Source organism: Onychomys torridus, chromosome 7 (genome assembly GCF_903995425.1).
Source record: "Onychomys torridus chromosome 7, mOncTor1.1, whole genome shotgun sequence".
In the NCBI taxonomy this organism is placed as follows: domain Eukaryota; kingdom Metazoa; phylum Chordata; class Mammalia; order Rodentia; family Cricetidae; genus Onychomys; species Onychomys torridus.
In genome coordinates, this window is record NC_050449.1 from 83,043,471 (window position 1) to 83,064,406 (window position 20,936).

General features: G+C 48.0%; 1 protein-coding gene across 1 annotated transcript in view; it reads right to left on the reverse strand.

Moving 5' to 3' along the window:
- Window positions 1-1,279: 1,279 nt before the first annotated feature.
- Window positions 1,280-20,936, reverse strand: part of Tbc1d2b (TBC1 domain family member 2B) — a 59,184-nt gene continuing 39,527 nt past the window's right edge. The window contains exons 6-12 of the mRNA XM_036193635.1: window positions 19,819-19,929; window positions 18,638-18,831; window positions 15,500-15,994; window positions 11,949-12,066; window positions 6,878-7,063; window positions 4,879-5,000; window positions 1,280-1,992 (exon numbers count right to left, since the gene is read on the reverse strand). Of these exons, the coding sequence (XP_036049528.1) occupies window positions 1,797-1,992; window positions 4,879-5,000; window positions 6,878-7,063; window positions 11,949-12,066; window positions 15,500-15,994; window positions 18,638-18,831; window positions 19,819-19,929 (1,422 nt within the window). The 3' untranslated portion in view covers window positions 1,280-1,796. The remainder of the gene's footprint in view (window positions 1,993-4,878; window positions 5,001-6,877; window positions 7,064-11,948; window positions 12,067-15,499; window positions 15,995-18,637; window positions 18,832-19,818; window positions 19,930-20,936) is intronic.

The window sequence follows — 20,936 nt, forward strand, 5'->3', positions numbered from 1 at the left end:
GCCATCATTTCACAGGGGGCGGGGATTTTTCCGGCATTTGGTTTCAGGGAGGCCCTGAGAACAGCCGTAAGACAGACCACTGTCCAGCTCAGACAGCATCCTGAAGAAGCCGCGCCTTAAACGACCATCCTAAAGATACAATGCTGACATTTTTCATACCTGAAGAGCCAAAGGTTATTGGCTAACTACAGAGACCAGCTCCTTTTCCATGGTACGAAATGAAGCAACCTTTAGAGAGGTTGAGCACAGTCTGGGGGCTGAAAAACGGACTCAGACATTCAAGTGCTAGAAAGCAGATAGCGAAAACAGGAAAACCGGTCATGGAAAAAGCACTTCTCACAACTGCCCTGCTCCGATTCTTAGTCTCAGTGTGTTTACACTAGTTAAGGATAGTTTCCGAACTTTTTCCAGGTAGTGTAAGGTAGTCCACTTGAGACTGTTCCCCTTGTGTTCCGATACTACTGTTAGAAAATGTTTTCTCATGACAGTCACTCATCAGGGATGCTTAGGACTGAGCAAAAATAACCTCCCTTGTTCAGATCCTCTCTAGGCTTCAAGAAGGAAGTGTTCCAAGTCCCCAGAGTCCACTATGTCCACCGTGACCCCTGCTCTCTGCTGAGGACAAGGATGATCCAGGCAACCCAAAGGCTGGGAGAACTCCTCACTCTTGTCCTCAAGCAAAGGTGCTTCCAGATCTAGGAAGCTGGCAGTTAGCCTCACTCCCCACTCAGCCTCTGGGCACAGAGCTGTCAGAACCCTGGCCACTGCCATCCAGGGGCCCACACGCCACAGCACTGCCACATGGGGAAGTTTCCCACGTTTCTTCATGCAGGGGCGGGCCTACTGCAAGGCTCATTTGGAACCCCGATCCGGCCACACTTGGAGAACGGCATCTCCAAGTCACCTCCCAATGACAAGAGCTTTCCACAGCAGCTCTTGGAGGTGTGCCAGGCTCCCTGCAAGCCGGGACAGAGCAACTGGCAAAGTCGCTGGCAACAAGAAGTGTGGGGCTGGCAGCAGGGCAGGGTGAGTGCTACAGTCTGAACGGCCATGCATGAGGGCAAAGGCTGGTCCAGAGGGGCTGGGGCTGGCAGTGTGAACCCACCAGCAGAAGGCTCCCAGGCTCTCTAGGGAGGGTGGTTCTGAGTAAGAGTCGTGCTTGCTTTTTAAAAGGTCCCTCTCTTTTTTTTTTTTTTTTTTTTTTTGGTTTTTCGAGACAGGGTTTCTCTGTGTAGCTTTGGAGCCTGTCCTGGAACTCACTCTGTAGACCAGGCTGGCCTCGAACTCACAGAGATCCGCCTGCCTCTGCCTCCCAAGTGCTGAGGGCGTTCACCACCAACTGCCCGGCAAGAGGTCCCTTTTCTTATGATGACCTTTTGCCCCTGGAAGCAGCCACGCTGAAGCCCCATATGCATTCCTCCACAGTGCTGTCCTTGAATAAAAAGAGATGTGGGGCAGTTTTTGTAGGGTGAAACACTCACACGATTGGCAGACGCTGTAAACAGGCCCTTGGAAACAGTCCACTGGGGAGTCACCAGTCGGGAAGCAAGCATGACTGCAATGCATGTGACCGAATGCCATGATATGGAAATGGCTGTAAAGCCATCGGACCTCTGCCCCCAAATGCGAGGTGAGAAAGTGAAGCTTAGTTCTGGACATCTGCCCAGCAGATAGCCAGAGGCCACAGATGTTACATTTTGGCAGCTGAATGAGCAGAAACGTGCCTAGAGTTAACCCCTTTGCTACTTTTGGTTATGAAGGCAAGAAGAGCAGCATCCTAGTGGGGGTGGGTTCATTCAAGTGTCTTCCTCCTCATCGCTGACCAGCTCGCCTTTGTCAGGGCTAGTGTCCCGCTCACGCAGGAAATCCTCTCGGATGGCCTCCAGCTCTGTCAGCTCCAGCCGGACCTTCTCCAAGTGGTAAGTTCGCCGGTTCCGAATCTGGCGCAGGGGGAAGGGGTTCAGATCCCCAAAGGAGATGCTGATCAGCTTCCTGGTGGGACAAAGGGCAGAGGCAAGCATCAGCGAGGTCAGGTGAGTGCTCAGAACACTGCCTGGAGACCAGGAAAGGGAGCAAGAGACATGTGCCATGCTGAGAGCCTGACAGGGGAATGTCACCCTGGGAGCCCAGGCCTATCTTTTTTTAAAAAATGATTTATTTATTAATTTATTATGTATACAGTGTTCTGTCTGCATGTATGCCTGCAGGTCAGAAGAGGGCACCATCTTATTACAGATGGTTGTGAGCCACCATGTGGTTGCTGGGAGTTGAACTCAGGATCTCTGGAAGAGCAGCCAGTGCTCTTAACCTCTGAGCCATCTCTCTTGCCCCAACCCAGGCCTATCTTATGCAGAGAGGCAAGAAGGTTCAGTGGCTAAGGGGATAACCCTAAGCTCAGAACCCTTTTTGACCTGGTTCTTCATCTGCATACTGGGAACATCAGAGGGGTCTTCCCGCATGGTTTCCACACATAGGCACTAATATAATAACCTGGTGCTCGCTTGGTGGCAGCAGGTATCAACGAGTATGACTCTTCAGGGCCAGTGTCAGGCAGGGCATAGTAAGTGCTCAGGAAAACTGTCTTGACACCAATGACTAGGCACGGTGATGACATCAGATCCTGACATCTGTAGTGTGACCTGTGCCAAGACACAGTCCACAGAGGCGCACACAGTGTGCCAAGGCACCAACTGAAAACAATGTTGTAAGTTTGTTACTTTAGTCACCGGCCAGTGTTTAATAAAGAGAGTAAAAACCGTCTGGGTGTCTGGCTTTGCTCTCCAGTACTCATGGGTCAGACACATTGCTTCAATTCTGCCATGCCCACAGCCTTGCTTCCTGACAGCAGGGGCTCATTCCCTCGTCAGCCACAGGCCCTATAAACTTGCAGGAACAGCGTGTCACCAGAACGTCACCTGTTTCAAACCATTTGTTCTTCTGCTCCTTAGGTGTCTGAGGTCCGTTCAGCATAGAAGAGTTCTCCTTTTTATATTTAAACAGCTTCTCTTGCAAAGGAGTGAAAAGGCTAGACTGGCCGGTTCTCTTCACAGGCCAAGTTCCCCACATGGTCTAGGACGGGCAAGCACCAGAGGTTAAGGCAGACCTGACTGCCCAGTGCTGTTTTAGGTCCAGCTTTGTGATCTAGCTGGGGCACGTCACTGAGACTGGGAACCAGGAGCCCACCACTGTCCCTTCTCTTCCGTGAGGCCCAGGCCCGTCAACCAGAAAACCCATTCTTTACTAGCGGAAGTGAAAAAGGGGAAGCTAAATTACTGACTTACTCCTCTGGTTGGAAAGAGCCGACTGTGACAGGCCCAGGCTGCAGTACAAGGGAACTCAGATATTTGCCCTTGGATGCTCAGCCTCTCATGGACCCCCAGAAGTCCTGCCACAGATACCAACCAGTTCAGTCTTGCATCATCCAAAGTCTCCTGAGTGTACCTGGCTATGGAGGCCCCCGTCCCTCTTTGTAAGACCTATCAGCTCTGCAGAACTGCCTCTCTTCAGACCACTAGCATGGGCAGCTCCTTAAAGTACTGGAACTCCAGAGTGGAGGTGGGGCCAAGGCACGTGCAGCTTCAGCAACCTCCCAGTGCAGGAGCAGGGGCTGGTGGCACTGATGCACACATTGGGAGTCCAGTGACCTTGACTTATACAGCAAAGGGGAAACTGTTTCAAGAGTCATTCACAAGGTGGCGCTGTAGGATCGGGCAAGATGGGAGTGCCCAGTTCTTTCCTATGGTGAAGCAGAGGAGGGGACTTCTCTCCAGGCAGCCCTGACACTCCCCTTAAGACTGTCAGGGTGAGGCAGAGTCTGTCTCTGAACCAACATGCTCTCAACACAGTGTCAGCTGTCATGTGGGAATTCATTCAGTCATTTTTAATCTTGACCATTGTGAGATGAACAAAATCCTTATTCTAAACTTTTCATCAATCTTTCTCAGATACCCTTCTCACTAGGCATACATCAAGTATTAAGCCTCAAGCAAAAGATCCTAAAAAACAGAGACGACCTCCCAGAGGCCTGGCATGGCTTCTGCCAACCACTCCCACTGCCAATGTCCACGCCAGCTGCCAGAGCCAGAGCAACCACCAACTGTGGCCTAGGGAAAAATGGCAGCCCAGACAGGAAATAACTATGTGGCTTGAGGGGTGTGTGTGTGTGTGTGTGTGTGTGTGTGTGTAAAAAGATTCATGAATATTCCAGCTATTCAAGCTGGAAACCTAGGGTTCTTCCAAGTTCAAAATCCCAAGTCTCTTCAATCTGTCCCACTTTCTCCAACTCTCTGGACACCTCTCTCTGGCTACCACCTTTCTTTCCTGGATCCTTCTGACAGTCACTGTCTACTCTCCTAGTGTCCAGTCCTGTCCCAACGCCTTCAGTGACTTTCCACTGTTTAGAAGGAAGCTCAAAGTCCTGAGCATCATCTATAGGATCCAGGCTAGGCTGTAGCCATGAGCCCCAGTACCCTGGCACAAGCTGAGTGGTTCCTCCCACTGTCTCTAAATACACTTGTTCCCACACTTGTGCCCGGAAGCATCTTTGTCAAGCACAACTCCTGCTATTTCCTCCTAGCCTTCTTCTCCTCCAGACTGGCTTCTTCGCACTGGGAGGCATCAAGTTCAGGGCTATTTTTATCTACCATCCCTCCTCTACAGGTTCTGCACTATCACAGAAACAGAAATGCTTTAGGCATGGAACATTGCTTTCAGTTCCTAGAATTTATTTATTGAATAAAAAACAAAACCATATTCATCTCTGTCTCCTCAAATGACTGGAAGGCCGTAGCCCTTCCCATTTCTCTCTCTATAAAGCAATGTCCCTCTCGCAGATGGCACCCTGGACAGCTCTGAGTCTGAGGACTCCTGGCAACTCACCTGGCATCAAGGATAGTCCGAGTGAAGTAACGGAGATACTTGAATATGGACATGGAATCTTGCAATTTCAGGATCTCCTCTTCCTTGTATTTGAAAAGTGCCAGGGCAAAACGGAAAATAACCTATGGGAAAGCCAGGGAAACTGTAATTGAAAACACACTGTGGCTAGGCAGGAGTCCAGGCATGAGGCTGGACTCTGGCGCTGGGGGCTGGCTAGAGAAGTATCCTGAAGGCCCTGCCCTTGGGCAGACACCTGAATTGAGGGGTGACTTCCAGGACTGGACAAGGACCTTTGGTACAGAAAAACAAATACTTGTGGTTTCCAACAGTTCAGTCCAAACCAGAAATGTTCCTAAGAAGTGAGAAGAATTGTGGAATCCTTTCACATTTGGCTAACCTTTGTATTCAACAAGGAATACTGACCTTGGAAGCAGTTTCACATAAGATCAAAACCCAGGCTTTTTTGGGCTGAAAATGTGAAACTGCAACTCCTGAGGCAGGCACAGTCTTGGCTGGTGAGCAGGAGTCTGAGCGCCTTTCCATTACAGTGAAATAATCAGCTGATTTTGCTGATGTTTTTGGAGTGCTCTGGGCAAGGCTGGGGGAATGAACTCCTGGTGATCTTACAAGTTGAGGCAGCTTTGGAACAAACTGCTTTTCCACATCTAAGAGCCCTGAATGGCCTGTGCCAACCTACACTGTACCATATTTAGAAAGCAGTATTTATAGGGTCAAATTGTTCATGATTCTCTTTCAGACTCATCTACAGCCCAATAGGAACAGTGTTGATGATTCTAGTTGAGAATTCTTTATATTAATGACACATTAAGACTATAAAAGTGGCAACACCCTATGCTGGATACTTAATCTACATATGGGAAAATATATACACTCAACTGCTGTGGGAGTGTAAACTCTTAGGGCTTTGTTTGTTTGTTTGAGACAGGGTTTCTTTGTGTAGCCCTGGCTATCCAGGAACTCATTGTAGACCAGGCTGGCCTCAAAGTCACAGAGACCCTCCTGCCTCTGCCTCCTGAGTGCTGGGATTAAAGGCATGCATCACCAGGGCCTAGCCCTCACAAGGTCCTTGTGAGGGACAATCTGGTGTTACTGCAACACTACTGGTGAACTAACCCTTGATCCTGCAATTCTAGGCTAAATCTATAGGGCACATGCATATGTGTGCAAAGATGGAAGTCACAGGAGAGCTGGATGCAACTTGTTCTGAAGTGGGAAGAGATTGGAAACATGCAGAGCAGCCACCATCAGGGGCTGCTGTGTTCATTTCTGACTCCTGTACAAGAAGATGCCACCAGGCTACAACACAGGTCCTGTATGTGCTGCTGCAGAACTAGCTCCAAGATACAGTAAAAGAGCATACTTTAGATCGGCTTAAGAAACACAAGAGAATGTATAAATGGAAGAGAAAAGAGGATATAGGAGGAGAGAGATTGCTTTCCTACTATATATCCTTTTTATGTTTTGTTCTTATTTTTACTTAATTAAAGATGTTTTGTTTGATGTGTGTACGTGTGTGGGCATATGCTTGTGTGTGGAGCTCAGAGGAAAACTTGGGGAAGTTAGCTCTCTCTTGCCACCCTGTAATTCGAGGAATTAAACTCAGGCTGGAGGATGGTTGTGTAGTCTCACCAGCCACTTATTTATTCATTTTTGGTGTACTGTGGTGTGGCATGTGGGGGTAGGAGCTGGGTAGGGACTGAACCCAGAGGCCTCACAGGAGCAAAGCGAGCGGTGGGCCACTAAGCTACTGAGTGTTTTTGCTAGTTATTCTGAGACAGGATGTCCCTGTGAGCTACCTTGCTCAGCTTCACACGGAGGTTTTTGATAGATGAGCAGGTAACTGCTGTTCCCCAAGGCCTGCAGGAGCACATCACACCAAGGTAGCTTTACAAGTTCCAGGTGAACCAGCCACTCAGCCACTACTGACATGGTCTGTCACAGTCTGTCAAGCATGTGTATCTGGAAAGAGTACACTCACCTTTGGTCCCTCATAAAGGAAAGAGTCCCATATTTTAAAAAGGATGTCGCTGACGACACTGTCCACGAATACCACCAGAAACCAGTTGAAGGTGATGAGAGTGTAGTCCACTTTGTACTGTTCAAAGTGGGTGTGCAATCGAGGCAGCTTTTCACTCATGAGGTCTCTGAACACCCGCTGGTCTACCTGGAGAGGGAACAAAGGGAGAGAGGTCTGGGGTCTGCAGAGCAGAACAGCTGCTCCACCTGAGAACAGAGGGTGGAGCCCATGGGGACATGCAGCAACACAGCTGTTTCAGATGAACATGTGGGACACTCACAGAGTGTCCAGGCTGCTCCGTGGCCCAGGGGCAGCTGATCTCAAATGCTGCAGGGCCCCTAAGTGGCACTCTCCTCAGGGGATAGGGAGAAGTGAATAGTCTGTAGCCTAAAAGCAGTTCCTGGACTCAACCTCACATGAAAAGCAGGCTATGGAAAAGAGCTGGCAGGCTGGGGTCAGCTTGCTAGTACTCGCATGAATACAACCAGCCCTGGGCAGGTGCATAAGGACAGATGAGTCGCTGAACAAGAAATATAACACTACTACCTACATCCACGCAATGAATATGCTTAACAGGGCAGGGTGAGCAGAGAGAACACTAGATCAGAGGACCCCAGGTACTAGCTGGGTCCACCCACCTATAAAGGATGTTCTAAACAGCTGTGTACTCTGGAAGACAGTCTGTGAGCATGAAAAGAGACGTGTAAAGAATTATAAGACAGGCAAGCCACAGGTGGCTACAAAGAAAGCCACAGGTGGCAGAAGCCACTGCATGTTAGGTCAGGCAACCAGTCAGTGCTGGGCAGAAGGCTGAATAAGGTTCCAGGATGACCTAGAGGATGGAAGAGATGAGTAGGGCAGCTAGACAAATGGATTAGCATTAACTGCGGGCAAGGATCAGGCTTCTAGGAAGAGATGAGAGGCCACACCAAGGGGTTTTTCCTTGCTCTGTGTGTGACCCTCACAAAACATCCCCCCCCCCCCCCCCGTGTGTGTGTGTGTGTGTGTGTGTGTGTGTGTGTGTGTAACAGAAACAAGCTTCACAGAACAATGCTCAGATCATACAGAGGGACTCAGGGCCATCTGGTTACACTCTAATCAATTTTATTTGACAGAAAAAAATCTACGAAACCAGTTTCTCCACAGAGTCTGCAAACAGCAGGGAAGAAAGGAGAAGCATCTCAAGGCTCTCAGCAGGATGGCCAACAGTGAGGCCTGCTCTCTAGGTCCCTCCTTCCAGCTACAACAGGAATGCCAGACTGGATGACTGAGAGCTGGACAAATGGATGAAAACAGAGGAGGGTGCACGGACCTCAAAACTGCTTGAAGGTAACTGCTAAAGGTAACTTCCCTTTGAGTGAGAGGTGAGAAAAGGTGCTCACTTCTGAGCCTGGCAGGGAGAGTGCAGAGATGTGGCACCTGAGATCAGAGCACAGGGAAGATGCGAACCAGTGGGTGCCCCTTTTAGGGAGAGACCCCTACGATGAGTGGTACAATTTCAAGAAGTAGGTAGAGAGGGACAGGCTGTAAAGGTACAAAGCCAGCCTGTAGAGGAGAAAGGCTTTGGTCCGCTCATGCTGAGACCATGGAGTAGGTCATCCTCTCTGAGTAGCTGATGGGGAAATTGACTGGATGGCCACTGTGGAGAACAGTCCTACCCGGGAGGGCATCCTGGACTAATCTGCAAAGCCCCTATGCAATAGTTTTATGTCAACTTCACACAAGCTAAAGGCATCTGAGAAGAAGGAGCCTTGATGGAGAAAATGCCTCCGAAAGATCAGGCTGTGGGCAAATCTGTAGAGTAGCACTTCTCAATCTTCCTGATGCTTCGACTCTTTAATGCAGTTGTGGGGTACACCCAACACTAAAATTATTTTTGTTGCTACTTCATAACTGAAATTTTGCTGCTGTTATGAATCGTAGTGTAAATATCTGTTTTCTTATGGTGTTAGGTAACTCCCTGTGAAAGGTTCATTGAACCCTCCAAAGGGGTAGAGACCCACAGGGTCAGAATTGCTGGTGTAGAGCATTTTCTCAATTAGTGATTGATGAGGGATGGCCCAGCCCCTTGTGGGTGGTGCCATCCCTGGGCTAGTGGTTCTGGGTTCTATAGAAAAGCAGTGTGAACAAGCCATGAAGAGCAAGCCAGTAATAAGTGGTACTCCCCCATGGCCTCTGCATCAGCTCTGGCCTCCAGGTTCCTGCCCTACATCCTCAGATGTAAGCCAAATAAACCCTTTCCTCCTCAAGTTGCTTTGGTCACAGTGTTTCATCTCAGCAATAACTAACTAAGACAACTCCAGTCAATTAGGACAATAGGTAAGAACACTCCTGGGATTCCTGGAATACTAACACAGCTACAGTCTAATCAAATGTTAACACTTTAAGAATGTTATTCTATAGAACAACCCAAAACTTTTAAAATGGCAACTATTTGCTGGAAGTTCTGTTTTTTTAAAATATTGTTATGCTTTAACAATAAAAATGTGTTGTTATTTGTTTTAGAAAGCACAGTTAAACAGATTCAAGTAGGAACTAATATTTGAATTTAACTTTTTAAAAGGCAAAGCTAAAAACTAGCAGGTATGGTGGTGGACATCTATACTACTTGCAATTTGGAGGTCGGGGCAGGAGGATCTAGAGTTGTAGGTCAGCTACAAAGACAAAATCAAAGGTATAAACTGCTAAAATGAATGTAATTTTCTTGAATACTTAAAACAAACCGAAGTGCACATAAAGAGCTGTAGAGCCCACCTCAGCGTTCACCTGTATCTACTTGCCCTGTCAAACTCGGGTTAGGTGTTCTATGCTGAAAATCTTTTCAGAAGTTGTCAGAATACCCCACAAGTTGCCTAAGAGGTCAAGCTGGGCCTGGTGTCCATTCATTCACCAGGAAGCATTGCTCCTCTGTCCCCAGAAGCGCTGTCCTTGACAGTCAGATCATACACTTTCTGCACACCTGGATCTTGACATCAGGGGCCAGAGTTGACGTGGACTGGAAGAGGTTGGATCATCTGTCTCCACCTGGTCTTGCCTTGGGCACTTCTCTGGGGGTTAGGGGATCCTAGTGTTCCCTACTTCCTCTGCTGTCCTGGCTCTTACCTTGCCCCCAGGCTCTTCCTGCCTCTCAACCACAGCTGCCTCCCCAGGTTCACAGCAAGCCTGGCATGCTTGCTCACACAACCTGCCCTTGCTCTCCTTTCTGCTCTATCTGGGCTAGCACCAGGGGCTAGTGGACAGTTCCCGCCCACTCACAAAGCTGCTGGACACAGTTCACCCTCTAACCACAGGGCACTGGTCCTCTGTTTATGGAGTCCTCTACTAGAACACATCCCCTGCTCATCTAGAAAGTTCCAGGTCAGTTCCAACATACATCCTCCCTCCCACACTGCTGCCCTGCATTCCTGTCATCCCTGGGATGGCTATTACCTAGCTGGATTAACCCTTGCCTGCCTCTCCTCCAGCTAATCAGTGGTACCGTCCAGGCCACAGCTCTGTCATCTTAGGATGTCTAGTGCCACCCAAAGAAATGTCAGCACCGCAGAAGCTACTGCTTGACCAGAAAAGGGAACTGGTATTTAGTGAGCCTGCTACCCTGTCAAGGCATCCCATGTAGCAACCTTACTGACCCCCATGTGGCTTGGGAGAAAAAGAATGTCAAACACACTGAACTAGGGCTAGGTAGTTGCCTAGGGCCAGCAAGAGAGATGGATATGTGAGCATGAGACCAAGTGACGACACAGGATTTATCCTATCTGGGGGAGGGGGGGCGCAGCTGAAGACGTCTCCAAGGACAGGACATCCATCTGCCTTTGAAGTGGGAGAAAAATATGTGTACACATCTCTTCTTCCAACTGGATGGCACACTGTGCCTCACTTGAGGCTGTCCAGGGGTTGGCAGAGGGCTGGGCAGGGAGCAGGCTGCCAGGAAATGCTTGCTGAGGCCTCTGTTTCACCCTCCTCCACGAGCACTGGAGGACATGGGATAAGTATGTCATTCACTGATGTCTGCAATGCCTGGTGAGGTCCTGGCACACAACATGCATTTCAAGGATGGCAGGAAAGGGAAACCTGGCCAGCAGTTGGGCTGCAGCAGCAGCAGCAGCAGACAGCAGGCTTGGAGCTCTGGGTTCTGGCTAGACCAGCACTGGGACCGAGGGCATACTCACTTTTAGAGCAGCCTTATACATACTTCCAAGAGATAATGTAGAGAAATGAGTGTGTGGTAGACACCCGAGACAAGAAACGCACCAACATCAGGGTAAAAAGTACCTGATGACACCCCCACCCACCCAGAGTGGTCAGGACATCAAGGCTTCATTTTGCCTCTTCTGAAACCCTGGGGCATCTGAGGCTCTAAATTCAAGCTTGCAGGGCTGTTTTCGGGTGCTGTGAATATACACAGCACTAGCCACTGATTTTTAAAATCCCACCTGACTGAGACCATTGCCTCATCCCCTTGTTGCCCACGTCCTTGGCAAGAGCAGGTGGAGACAGATGATCTGGCCTCTTCCGGCCCACGTCACCCTGCTCTGGCCCCTGATGTCAGGATCCGGGTGTGAAATGGAATACTGCCAATCCTTCTGCAGCTCTTTAAGACTTACCATTGTTTGTCTGTTCCCAGAAACTAGAGAATGGCAGGGTAGGGCACCAAGGAAGCTGCTCCTGTGGTACCTTTCACAGCTGAGACTCCTCCCACCAACTCTGGTTCCTTCCCCGGGCTGGAGGCTCCCCCAGCCTCCTCAGCAGCCCTCTGTCTGCCCACGTCTCCTCCAGCCTGGTCCCCGAATCCTGGAAGAACCGACCTAACAGACCAGCAGCTCCCCCGACTCCCCGAGCATCTTTGGTCTATGACAGACTGCCAGGGAGGGCTGTCTCTCTGAGGTGCTCAGGGAGCTGCAGGAGCTGACCTAGTCCACTCACAGAGATCAGCTGCTGCAGTCATGGACATAAGCTGCCCCCACAGGGTTGACTCAGATGACAACTGGAGCCCTATAAAGCCAGTGACCAAGGCACAGTATATTAAAAGTACCTGGGATCCCAACAGAGTCTTGGTGTAATAGTCTCGAGGCATGAAGACTTCCACGATGGTAACGAGACACCAGAAAGCATCTTCTTGTTCCAGGTAAAGGAGGGCCACCGCCACCAACCTGTGGGCAGACAGGGACAAGGTCAGCGCGGGCTCCTGTTCCTGCCTTCACCATATTCTCTAAGGGCCACTGCGGTTTCCACTTCTCCAATGAAGGATAAATGATTATTTCTTAGTAAGCGATGAATTCTCTACAACTTGAAGAGAAAAGCCACATTCCTTTGATCCCGTCATTTGGTGTTTGTTCAAAGTTGAAATTACTTCCCAATGAAATTGCTTCCCTGTGACCCAACAGCCTTATTTAAAGAATGTTTCACTTGGGCCATAGGGGTGGCTCAGCCATTAAAGGCAAGGCTCACAAATAAGCGTTTCACTCTAATACTTTGCTAATGCAGCTAATTCTTTGAGTTCATTGCTTAAAATGTTTTGATTAATCCTTTTATGTCTAAAAAGTAATGTGAATGTAACAGAGGATGAGGTAGTTTAAGAACCTGACTTCACCCGCTATCCAGCTGGCTCTCTGGAGGGGAAATGGGTTGCACAGAATCCCCAGGAGGGGCCTTTGGAGCTGCACCAGGTATGCACATGGGGCAGGAAAGGAGCTCACACATACCAACTGCTTTGTCATTTATATGGAAACCTGGCTCCAACCATTTGTACATGGTCATAATCCAGAGGTTGTTGTTGGTAAAACATGACTAATTCCAGTTTCTGAGCAGGCTAGAGCAGAGGGAATCACAAACTGAGGCTCATGTCTGGGCAAGTTGGCAAGACCCTGTCTCAAAATTTCAAATGAAGGTGTGTGAAGAGAGGGTGCTGGGGATGCATCTCAGTGGACCAGCATTTGCCTAGTATGTCTCAGGCTTTGGGTCCAATCCCCATGTCACAACCCAAGGGTGGGGGATTCGGCTGTACTTGGAGGCAGAGTGCTCGTTCTGACAGGTGAGGTCCTGAGTTCCATCACCAGACACAGGCAGAGATGAGGGAAAGTTCCTCTCTACTGAGCTGAAATCCAAGAACTTTTGCCTCAAAGTCTATATGCACCACTCACAGGAAAAATGCCCTTGCTCAGAATTTGCTCTTTTTCTTTGATAAAAGTGAAAGAAACCAGCAAATCTCAAATTAAGAAATAGGGCCAGGGTAGGTGGGCAAAGGGAGGACCCCAGTTTTCCTAAAAGGGATGGAGAGTGGGGAGGTAACAACTGAGGACCACAGTTACAGAGAAAGTTCCTGACAGCACAAAACCATAGCCAGAGACACAGCTCCCAGGACGCCGGGAGAGGCACCAAAGAGTCCAAAATGGAACTGCCAGGACATCATTCACCTGAGGGTGAGCACGGTAAGCACAAATCCAGAAAGAGCCAGTGTTCTCATACTAGGTTCTCAGAAGGCAGGGGCATGTACTGGGCATTCTGAGGAAAAAATTTGCCCCCACCCACCAATTAAAATTCAGAGGCTTTAACAGGACAGGAGGGGAGATGAAGCAGGGTCTCAGTACCCCGAGGATCCCAGACTGGCTCCAGGAGAACACTGGCAAGTCTTCACTGTGGAGCCCTGGCCTCAGGGTTTCAGCTTCCAGTGAGTTTCGGACTCAGCACAGTTCAAGCTGTGGCTTTAAGTGCTTTAGGCAGGTTTTGGTTTTCCAGACAGGGTTTCTCTGTGAAGTTTTGGTGCCTGTCCTAGATCTCGCTCTGTAGTCCAGGCTGACCTTGAACTCAGAGATCCACCTGGCTCTGCCTCCTGAGTGCTGGGATTAAAAGTGTACGCCACCACCGCCCGGCAGGTTTTGGTTTTTAATCAGAGACCAAGAGAAGTTGAAGTCCTTTTTAACTTCCCCCCTGTCCTTATTGACAGAGAAGTCATGGTTTCCTGGTAGCCACTGGGTTTCATGTGGGTTTTAAGTAAGTGGTGGTCAGGTTTTAAACTATCTCTCCCATAATACTTGCACGCAGACACAGACAGCTTATCTGGAGGTCAGCAGCAAAAAACCCCAAGCAGCCAGACTATAAACCAGCATTTGAAACTCCCGCACACGCTCTGCTTGTCGGAGAACTGCTCAAGTACACACAAAGATCTCCATTCTTATTTTATCTTTTTTTTTTTTCCTTTTGAGGCAGGGTCTCACTATGCAGCCTGTACTGGCCTAGAACTTGCTATATAGACAGGCTGGCCTCAAATTCACGGAGATCTACTTACTTCTGCCTCCCAGGTGCTGGGGTTAAAGGAGTGTGTCACCGTGTTCTGACAAGCTTGGGAAAGACTGTGTGCTGCAGTGGCAGCAGAGAGCGGAGAGAGATGAAGCAGGATATGATGACATTGTGGTAAGAAGTCGTCCCAGCACCCAGTGCCTGGCGTGGAGAGATTGGCGGGCAGCAGACATTGGTACCCCCAAAGCCTTGTCCTGGCCTAACACAGCTCAGGACGACAGCCTGGATTATTAATTAAAAGGTGAGAATCCCTTCGTGTTCTCTGCTTATGGAAGCAAGGAAAATATTCAAGACCTGTAAGGGATTCTACTCAGGGGCGACAAAGCAAAACAAATAGGCATGAATGTGGGAGATCTGTGGGGAGAGGGGAGCAGACAGGGATGGGAGGGGTTGGGAGAACACTGGGGATGAGAGTCAGGGTGCACTGAGTGCTTGAGTAGAACTGGTGAGAGAGAATCTAATATTAAAAAAAGGCAAGTGAGTTTAGGTCTTTGAAGGGCTGAGTATCAATTAGCAGAAAAAAGCGTTCAGGATCCTGCACAAACAAATGACGCAAGCTTTCACTCCATCAATAACCAAACAATGCAATCAGATTCTTACGATTAAAGCTGAATTACGTGTGAAGAGAAAAGCAAGGAAGGAAAAAAGATGAGACTCTAAGCTGCTTCCAGTGAGCCTGACTTCTGTGCTTACCAAGCCTGGTGCTGGGACGGGACCAGGGTCTCACTGTGCCAAGAACACACACACCACTGAGCCCCATCCCAGCAGCTTCTGTATTCCTCCGACTATCTGCCCGAGTTACTCTAGAGAGAGATAAAGGCCAATAGCTAGGTACAAGAGACAGGCAGGACTTCTGGGCAGAGAGAGGAAGAGGGGGAGGACTCTAGGCACATGGATTATGCTAGAGAGATGTCAATAAGGCTCTGAAGAAGTTGGACATATGGTACAGAGCAGAGGTAACCTAGCCACATGGCAGAATGTAGATGAATAGAAACAAGTTAATTTGAGTTATAAGAGCTGGTTGGGGACAAGCCTAAGCTAAAGGCCAATTTTTCATAATTAATAATAAGCCTTCAGGTCAGGATTGTGGGCTGGCAATCCAAAGATAGTCCAACAAGAAGGCTTGCTATAGAACTAGAGGTAATACATCATGAAAATTGCCTGTTATCCCGGGATCCTTTCCCCCAGAATACAGGTTTTTCTTAGCCGGGAGGAGAGGGAGCTGCCAGGTAGTGCCTAGTGCCTGGATGTTTTCTAAACCACAGATGGGAGTGGTCTGACACCCACCTGTTGAGGCCTTGACAGTAGCCAATATCCGGATTTCGCCAAGAGAAGGCAAGCAGGACACTGCGCAGCTTCTGGATGCCCTCCGATGTGGGGCTGGAGTAATGTTTGTTGTTGGGCAGAGTCCGCAGCAGGTCCAGCTCAATCTGCTTGGAAGCAGGGTTCTGTTTCTCTAGTGCCTTCTGGAGCAAGGTCTGGAAGTAGCCGGGCTCCATGCTGTCCTTGAACTTCCTGGTATGACGGTCGACGCACCACTTCCACACCTTGGAGCGGTGCTCATGGGGAATGCCTGCTCGGATCAGGTTTTTCAGCTCCGGAGAGCATACCATCTCCCTGTTCATTGTGCTTGCAAAATAGTTTTCCCACTTGACCCCAGTGGAAACTTCCTGGTTTTCTGTGAGGTACAGAGTCTTCAGGTCTAATGCTCGGACCTTGGCGACCAACTTCTCTTCCTCATCGTCATCAGGGACAGTCCTAAACCCGTAGACATCAAACTCACTGTGGACAAAAAACAAGAGGGACAGTGGGAATGGCGTGGTCTTGGCAAAGGGTGCAGTGGGTCAGGAGACATTTCAGACCAGCAAGCACATAACAAGCTTCTCGATGAGCAGGGCCAGGACAACCGGCTGTCTACATGGAAAAGGTCAAATGAGAACTACTCTCCATCCCGTACAGGGACAAATCACTCTCGGATGGGTTAAAACTCTGCAGGTAACCCCAACCCCGAATTAGCTCAGTGGTAGAGCACTTGCCTAGCAAGCGCAAGGCCCTGGGTTCAGTCCTCAGCTCCACATACAAAAAACAAAAAAACTCTGCTGGTAAAACCAGAAGGAAATACCGGCACCACCGCCAATCAAGACTGACCGAAGTGGGGTAGAGTGGTGCACACCACCCATCTCAGTGTTCAGGAGGCTGGAGAGGGAGGATTGTAAGTTCAAGGCAAGTCTGGGTGTAGCGAGAAAGACGCTGTCTCAGAAAGAAGAAAGAAAATGAAACAAGACTCATTTATGTGGATATGTTGTTGTATATGTCTGTGCCTTCATACATCCAGAACAACTTCAAGCTTCAAAAGGTATTGTTTTAATAAAAAAGTATCTTGCTATGTTTACCAGCCTAGACTCAGATGCCTAGGCTCTGTCTCAGCCTTCCAAGTAGCTGGGATCACAGGTGTGTGCTACCACACCTGTCCATAAGGCATCATTTTAAAAGGCAAAAAGACAACGAAGAAGGTATTTGTAAGATGTTGGTGGAAAGGCTATGGCCCCACAGATGTCAGCATCCTACTCCTGAAATCTGTGACTATGTACAAGGAGATGGTGGCAGATGGTAATAAGGTTACAGAATTAGGACAAAGAGACTGTCTGGGTTACCAAGGGACCTGGTATCCACGTGAACCCTTCAAAGAGGAAAAGGGAAAGGGAGACCAGATCAGAGGAAAAAGGCAGGGAGGAAGGGTGTGTGTTCAGGGGCCAGATGAGCTGCTGACACTTTACAGATGGAAAGGGCCACGAGCCATGGAATATAGGTGGTCTCTGAGGCTAGGAAGCAGGGTCTCACTTTATATCTACCAGGAACTAGATCTATCAACATTTTTAATGATGGAAATGAACTGCTCCCTGGAAGATCCAAAAAGGATTAAACTGTGATTTCAATCCAGTAAGATCTTACATTGGTTGCCTTCTGACCTATGAACTCTATGACAGCAAAGTTGCAGCTAAGTCTGTGATCAGTTGAGGCAGGATCGGAATCTAGTACAAAGCTTCTGAAATAATGGATATGCTTAGGAACTTTACACAACTCTTAGGAACTTTGGATAAAATCAGGTGGAGTTGAAGACGTGCACTTCTTTCACATCAGAAATCTCCTTTCTTTTCTACACCCTGGAGAAACTCTTCCCTGGCACACAGAACATATACTATGGTGTTTGTAACTAAGGAGACTAGAAAGGTCCCAAGTGTCCTTCATGAAGGGAAGCAATAATGCCTTTGTCTGTTTATCTAATGAAATTCTGCAAAGCAGGAAAGAACACACACAACTTCCTAAATGCACACAAGAAGGGTGTAACACACCTTCAGAACAGCTCCCAACAGCTATGAACAAAGCAACCACAAATGACGTGGAGGAAGCATCCTTGAATTTGACATTCTGGCTGTGGGCTGGGGTCTCATTCGTGTCCCAGAGGGTGTGTAACCCAGGATATGTTATACCACCTCCTGACTCAGCCACCTCACTTACAAAGTGAGGGGAAAACCCACCTGCATTGAGCATTTAATGCCATTTTGCACGCGAAGCACTTAGTAATTCCTATACCTGTTACACTCGAAAAAGAGTCCTGTAACAATGGTGCTGATTACACTCTGAGAGTTTAGTTCTGTCATTTGACTAGTGCAGTCAATGCTGGGAGGTTCTGTCAGCTTGGGGAAGGGCCCTAGCATGTCAAACGGCTTCGTCTGAGGCTGGAGAAGAGGCAGCGAGGAGACTGCATTGAGCAAGGCCCAGACAGTGCTCAGTCTGAGTGACAGAGACAGAAGAGGAGGGTACCCCAGGTGAACCTGCAGAGTTGTCCTAGTCCCAACACTCTGAGACTTGTCAGAAAATACATTGTATATGAGCTTTTAATCCAAGATCCATCAGATGCTTCTAGGCTCTATGGCCCCAATCCCCACAAGAAAAAAAGATGCAGTATTTTACATGCAGTTGCCTTAGTGCATCTTGGTTTGTTTCAGATCCTCTGTGGGTCTTGGGCCACTCAATCAGGTTATAGAACTGCCTTCCCATGAAAGGAAAACACAGCTTCCCTTCATGGGCCCCTTTGCTTTCAGTTCCCCACGGATGGGATCCAAGTGTGTCAGGAAAGGGTTCCTATTTCTTGGAAAACTGCCCCACCACCCCCTGCAGAAAGAGGTCTGTATTGTAGGTGTGGCCACTTTGACATGGTTTTGGAATCAACAGGCCTGGACTGATTCCAGCTCCATCACTTGATTTCGAGGGAGAATGATGATATACGTTTTGCTGGCCTGACAGTACTTATTACAGGCATCAAATAAGATACACAGTGTTAAGTGCCTCATGAGTGTCTACTGCTACGGAAAGGGGAGTTTAGAAATAGGTGGACTTCCCAACAGAAGCAAGCACACTTACCTGACCAGATGAGGCTTAATGAATGCTTGCTCTGGCTGTTCTTGGCTCTCAACCTGCAGAGCATCCTCCAGCAACTGGGCTATGACATCCCTGGTAGGCCCCTGTTCTTCTGAGCAAACTGGTGTCTTCATTTCTTGAAGCAGTATCAAGTACTTACTTTCCACCTGGCAGAGCTTGGCTTCCAGGCTAGAATACTGCAGAGAATGTAAGGTGGTAAGCTGTTACCTCTACCCAGAGATAAACACAGGAAACGCATGCCTTGGGTACCTTAGGCAACCAATGAGCCAAAACCAGCATGCCCAAAAAGATTAGGAAGTAAGCCTGCTGCAAATTATAACACAGGTGGAAGGTTAATCATGCCACAGATCCTTTTAGGGTTAAAATAGCCTGCTACGGCTCCCCTCTTTTTTCTAAGAGTTTGACACAGAAGGGGTGCTGATAAGCACAGGTACCATTCTTCAACATGGTTAGAGGGAGCAACAAAACTCGTCATGAGCCAATTACTGAGGTCAAGCCTAATTCTCGGTTACATGGGCCATGAATGCTCCCCCCACCCCACCCCATGCACACCAACTTTGTTAGGACATCATGTTCTGGTAGGACTAGTTGCCATCTGCTACCTGATTGAAAAAATCAACTTCATCCTGGCAAATATGCAGAAATACGGTTTAGAAGTGTGCTCAGAAGGCTGCTCAAAAATAGTACATACACACAAGATCTGGGGATGAGTGTCAGGTGTGTATAACTCACTAGCATGCAGCTGGAAGTCTTGTGGCCCTATATACTTTCCAAAGCCCTCTGCAGCCACAATCACGGCTGACTCTCAAGTCAATCCTGCCGGATCAATGGAGATGGTAATATTCCCACAATTCCTGCTTCACATATGTGAAACTAAATCTCTACAGCATAAGTGAAAAATCTACGTAATTTGAATTTGGGAGAACCCTAGAACTGCACTTCATTTTCATCTCTGAAAACACTTTAAACATGTATGGATGCCATATGTGAGAGTGTTTCTTTGTCATCCACAGGGAAAATGTACTGGACACACTTAACATGTATTTTGATGCCAGTAGCCATGATTTTCCCAGCATGGCAGTTGGGCAGGTTCTAAAGCACATCTGCTTACATGCTGTTTCCTTCCTCTTACCACGCGGTAAAATGTATCCATCCTGGCTTACCTTTACCATCAGATCCCTCTCTCTCCTTTCTGCATTTCTTCGTAGAGCCGAGAGCTCCAAAATTTCCTTATTTAGAAATTTATTTTGGGTTTTGTACCCTTGCAGACTATCCTGTTGGAGAAAAATATTTATCAATTCATGTGGGTTACATGTTGGCTAATTATCCAACATAATTAGTATATTTGAGTCCCGCTAAGTGAGAGAAAGTTCTAAAAGAAAAATTGAAAGATGTCAGAAGTAGCCTTCTGAGGAATCTTTCTGGCCATTTGTGGTAGCAGAAGGAGGTGAGAGCTGCTGTCGTCACGAAGGAGGTGGACAGAACATTACTTAGCAGTGGTGACTTTTCTTGTCTGATGGGAGAAATAAACAGAAAGTATTTTCTAAATCCACCCATACTCATTAAGCTGGTGAAAAGAATAAAAAAAATAATAATTTAACATTTCTTAAAGCCAGAGAAATTGAACATATTCTTTGTAGGTTCTCATTTTTTACTTATGGCCAACTGGTCACTTCTGCGACATTGATTTTGTATTTGAGAGAACATAACAAGCTGGAGACAATTTTTTTTTTTTTTTTTTTTTTTTTTTTTTTTTTTTTTTAAAGACAGGGTCTCTTGATCATGCATCCTTGGCTCTTCTGGAAGTCACTATATAGATTTGCTGTGGATATCCCTCTGTGTAAATAAAATGCTGACTGGCCAGTAGCCAGGCAGGAAGTATAGGCGGGACAAAGAGAGAAGAGAATTCTGGGAACAGGAAGGCTGAGGCAGAGAGAGCTGCCAGCCGCCGCCATGACAAGGGAGAAGTAAGGTACAGGTAAGCCACTAGCCACGTGGCAAGTTATAGATTAATAGAAATGGGTTAATTTAAGATAAAAGAAATAGATAACAAGAAGTCTGCCATGGCCATACAGTTTATAAGCAATATAAATGTCTGAGTGATTATTTGATATATGGGTTGTAGGACCTCAGGGGCTTGGTGGCACCTGGAGAGAAGATCTCCAACTACATAGATTAGTCTGGTTTCAAACTCAAGGATCTGGCCTGCTTCTCCTTCCCATGGTCATACATTTTGTCCTGTTCAACTTGAAGGACAGGTGTGGCTGGGTAGGGAAGAGTT